This window comes from Cebus imitator, unplaced genomic scaffold (genome assembly GCF_001604975.1).
Source record: "Cebus imitator isolate Cc_AM_T3 unplaced genomic scaffold, Cebus_imitator-1.0 Scaffold348, whole genome shotgun sequence".
NCBI lineage: Eukaryota > Metazoa > Chordata > Mammalia > Primates > Cebidae > Cebus > Cebus imitator.
Window position 1 is genome coordinate 380,456 of NW_016107663.1, and position 5,089 is coordinate 385,544.

At 42.2% G+C, this 5,089-nt stretch overlaps 1 protein-coding gene across 4 annotated transcripts in view; it reads right to left on the minus strand.

The window, feature by feature from the left end:
- BLM (BLM RecQ like helicase) overlaps positions 1–5,089 on the minus strand; it is a 93,977-nt gene that overhangs the window by 55,978 nt on the left and 32,910 nt on the right. For all 4 annotated transcript variants that reach the window (XM_037730506.1, XM_017506104.2, XM_017506103.2 and 1 more), the window contains one exon: positions 4,162–4,247. In XM_037730506.1, coding sequence (XP_037586434.1) covers positions 4,162–4,247 — 86 coding nt within the window. The remainder of the gene's footprint in view (positions 1–4,161; positions 4,248–5,089) is intronic.

Sequence of the window (5,089 nt, forward strand, 5' to 3'; positions counted from 1 at the left end):
CACTTAAAAAAAAAAAAAAAAGTACCTGAGACTACAGGCCTATGCCACTGTGTCCAGCAACACAACACATCTTCTTCTTTTTAAAAGATTAATTATTTTTTGTAGAGACAGAGTCTTGCAATGTTGCCCAGGCTGGTCTCAAACTCCTGGGTTCAAGTGATCCTCCCGCCCTGGCCTCCTAAAGTGCCAGGATTACAGGTGTGAACCACCGTGCCCATAACTGTTTTCATTTAATTTCATAATATTTAATAAATAATATTTCTCAGGGCAAGCAAGGTCTTTGGCTGGAACAAAGGTGTATCAGTTAACCATGATTTGTTTATACTAACTTCATGTGTAAAGCTCACTGTGCCATCACACAGTATACTTACTGTGAAGTGTTGGACAGGCAAGAGCCCTACCTATTGGTTTGATGTGCCTGGAATCCAGGCTTCCTTTTAATAGTAACAGCATAGCACTGACATTTCCTTTCAGACCTCCCCTTCCCACTCCCTCAGTAGGCATCTCCCACAAGGCAGCCCCCTGAAAATTAACTGGAAATACTTAGGACTGACTGGGTAAAAGCACCTCTCTTTTTACAAGCTTAATATGATTCTGGTGGCCATCTCTGTCACCTTATAAAAAAAGACAGCTTTCAAGTAAGATCAATACAAAGGAAAAGTGAAAGCAGATGAAAGAAATGAAGGCTTGACCGAAGAGATGTGACAGAATAGAGGAGAGAGAAGGCAAGTGAGAGAGAAAGCAACTCTTGATATGACGTTTGGACATCTAAATCCTACCAGTCCACTCCCATTTTAAAAATTAAACCATACCTAATAAATAGAATTTCAAAGCAGTTGAGGTTTTATTTTATTTTTTGAGACAGATTCTCGCTCTGTCTTCCAGGCTGGAGCGCAGTGGTGCAATGTTGGCTCACTGCAACCCCCGCTTCCTGGGTTCAAGGGATTGTCCTGCCTCAGCCTCCTGAGTAGCTGGGACTACAAGCATGTATCACCATGCCTGGGTATATTTTCATTAGAGATGAAGTTTCACCACGTTGGCCAGGCTGGTCTCAAACTCCTGATCTCAAATCATCCTCCCACCTCGGCCTCCCAAAGTGCTGGGATTACAGGCATGAGCCACCATGCCTAGCCGCAACTGAGGCTTTAGATGAAGGAAAGGGCCGGGCGTAGTGGCTCATGCCTGTAATCCCAGCACTTTGGGAGGCTGAGGCTGGAGGATCACCTGAGGTCAAGAGTTCGACACCAGCCTGGCCAACTTGGCAAAACCCCGTCTGGGCGACAGAGTGAGAGAGAAAAAAAAAAGATGAAGAAAAAAAAAAAGGCAATAGGAAGCAAGGACAATAGATGTCTGTACCACCTCTCAGGCCTAAAGTATGCAGGAGGAAAAAACAGTTTAGGTGGGCTGCAGGGGAAACAGTATGTATTCTCAGAAAACTATTAGAGAAAGAAGGGGAAGAAAATGATCAGAGAAGAGGATGAGGCTACAGGGACGTTGCTGACAGAGCAGTCAGTTGAATGGTTTACAAGACAGGAAGGAGAGGAAGTGGGGACAGAGCAGGGAGTGGATACGGCAGTGTGGGAAGAGCAGCTGCAGGAGAATGGCCTGGGAAATTTGGACTTCTACTGGTGATGGAGAGAAATGTGAGGTATGAGACGGCAAAGTGGAATTGCTGAATTCCTGTCTTACTTCTGTTTTCTCTCCAGGAAGAATGAGCATCAGATTGGAAAGAGAATCCACAGTGGTCTGATGGAACTGAAAGACAAGATAGGTTCAGGGGGAGAGGAAACAGAGCATCTCGAGATCAGAAACAAGCTCAAGACTCCTTGTCCAGACAGATTAGACCTCAGAGTACAAAGGAAATCTGCAAACAAGATCTCAAAGGCCCTGTCACTGACACGTGAGGCATCTAGTGAATAACAGAATTGATGAAAGTGAGGACAGACAAACACTGTTCTATTCAAAAAATTTGAAAGCGATTGCCAAAAACTACAGATCTGTAATAGAAACCTGTCTCCTCCTACTCCTGGCTATGTAACTATGGCAAATAGTTACACTTCTCTGGACTTCAGTTTTTTTCCTGGTGATCCAATGTCAATTCAAAGCAAAATTCTACAGCCTGTTATCAAATGGCTGCTTTGTGAGCTCTAAAGGGAGGGAACAATTATAGAGTTAGCAAAAAGTTTATAAAAACAAACCATCCATCTCAATGTATTTCCTTCTTTAAAAGGACTACTAGACTGGCAGATAACAGTAGCTACCATTTATGAAAGGCCCACAGTACACTAGGCACTTTACCTTGAATCCTGACAACTACCCAGCAAGGCAGGTATCATTCTCTTCATTTCATAGACGAAAAAACTCAAGTCCAGAGAAGTTTAACTATTTGCCATAGTCACACAGCCAGGAGTAGGAGACAGGTTTCTATCACAGATCTGCAGCACTCTAGAGTCAATGTCCCACCCATTCCTCCTTGCTGCCTCATACCTCAAACTTTTTGGAATCACAGGGCCAAGTTTTTTGTGTTCCCATGGATAATGAACAGAAACATGGTCTGAAGACAGATATGTAACTAGCTGAACAAGAGGTGGTGATGAATGGACCGACGTAAGCCAAAAAGGAGGCCTCTACTGACACTCTGTCGAACTCGGTCCTTGCAAAACTTAATGACAGAGAGACAGTATAATGCCATTGTTACCTGTATAAACTAAAAAGGCTCAAGACTGCTGTGTTCGGATGCTAGCTCTGTGGCTATCTAATTCTATGATGGTGTGTAATTATTTAACACCCTGTACCTTACTTTCTTATCTGTTAAATGAGGATAACAGAAACTACCTTAAAAGAGGGGTATTGTGATGATTGAATGAGTCAATATTTTAAAGCACTTTATAAGAGTGCCCAGCATATCAATTATTTCATGACTATCTCTAAAAGTAAATGGAGTCCAAAATAAACAATTAAAAAACGAGGAAACAAAACAACACACAGAGAACACTACACACATGACCTGTACATGTGTGCAGACGTTGCTGAAAAAGCCCAGCATCCCTCAGACAAGAATGCATGACGGAAATATCCCGAGAACAAAAAAGAGCTCTCGGAAATTGCCTTGATAGAAATAAACACATTCCTTAGAAGAGTTAAAGATAGGCCGGGCGTGGTGGCTCACGCCTGTAATCCTAGCACTTTGGGAGGCCGAGGTGGGTGGATCACCTGAGGTCAGGAGTTCAAGACCAGCCTGGCCATCAGGGTGAAACCCCATCTTTGAAAATAAATAAATAGGGGGCCGGGCGCGGTGGCTCGCGCCTGTAATCCCAGCACTTTGGGAGGCCGAGGCGGGTGGATCACGAGGTCAAGAGATCGAGACCATCCTGGTCAACACGGTGAAACCCCGTCTCTACTAAAAAAATACAAAAAATTAGCTGGGCATGGTGGCGCGTGCCTGTAATCCCAGCTACTCAGGAGGCTGAGGCAGGAGAATTGCCTGAACCCAGGAGGCGGAGGTTGCGGTGAGCCGAGATCGCGCCATTGCACTCCAGCCTGGGTAACAAGAGTGAAACTCCGTCTCAAAAAATAAATAAATAAAAAATAAAAAATGAATAAGAAACAAAACAAACACGCAAACAAGTATTTAGCTTTAAATGGACATCAAGATCCAGACCCAGACTCGGAATATATACAAGGCAGAATCAGGAGGATAAAAGGTCTAGAAAGCAATTTCCAGCAAGGAGAGTTAAAAGACCTAATCATAGTCTAGGGGAGAAAAAAACTCTCTTATGATGAGATTACACTCTGTGGTACACGTTTCTGAAGCACATGATTTTGTGGAAGTTCTCATTTGTGGAAGATAAAATAAATAAATAAATAAATAAATAATTTAAAAAGTCCTAGGATGAAAGTTGCAGATCTTGGCTCAGTATGAGAGAGAATTTCTAACAAGTAGCATTTTCAAAATAGGGAATAAACGGCCCTATGAGAGCATGAGTTCATGAGATGTTCAAGTAAATGCTGGCTAACCAGTGAACAGGGTTACGACATTAGAAGAAAAGGGACCACAAATCTGCCATTTGATAATGTACAGCCACAGGCTGAAAACAATCTTACTTTGTTTTCAAAAGTAAGTAGTTGAGATATGGGATATGTCTAAAATACAGTGTCTACCGTCACAGTCTGTGCTGGGTTCTGGATTAGGCTCCTGCGTGGTCACATCCTCTCTTCTGCCAGAGGTGTCAAGGTCCTTTGACACACTGCAAATAAAAAAATGTGAAGCCAATCATACTACAGACTAGACCCAATAAATGTATAATTTCCCCTTGATATTTTTCTACAACTGGTCAGACAATATATAACAGAAAAGAGAAGGTTTTTTTTTTTAATCTCCTCAATTATAAAACTTCTTAGTTGGCCCTGAAAGCTGTCCCTCCTCTGGTCCCAAGAGCCCTTTTCAACTTTATCTCCAATTACGTACTTTCAGTAACACAAAGCTTCAATCAGACTGCACCACTTACATTCTTCATAGAAGCCTACATTGCCTATTTTGGGGATTTTGCCACTGATCCTCTCAATTTGGAAAACCTGCCATTCCAATCTCTTTTTATCCAAATCACACCTGTTTTTCTAGGCCCAGCCCAAGCATTACTTCTCCAGCAAGTGATTATTAATGTCTCCTTCTTCTGAGATTCCAAAGCACTTTTTCTAGATTTCTCTTATTATGCAAATATGTGCGTGTGTGTGTGCCTGTATATATAATTACCGTACACACATTATACAAAAACATATTACCACACAAACCTGGTCAGTCTGATTAGATAGAAAAAATACTTAAAAAGTAACAAAATAAATTAGTACTCGATGAGGGTTAAAGAGAGAATACTATGGAAATCCAAAGAAAGGTAACATGTTTTGGAACTTGAGAAGGCTTTGCCAAGGAAATAAGATTTAAGCAAGCTTTGAATGACGAGTATGAGGAAAATGGCAGACTATCAAAGAAATACTTTTTTTTTTTTTGGGACGGAGTTTCGCTCTTGTTACCCAGGCTGGAGTGCAATGGCGCGATCTCGGCTCACCGCAACCTCCGCCTCCTGGGTTC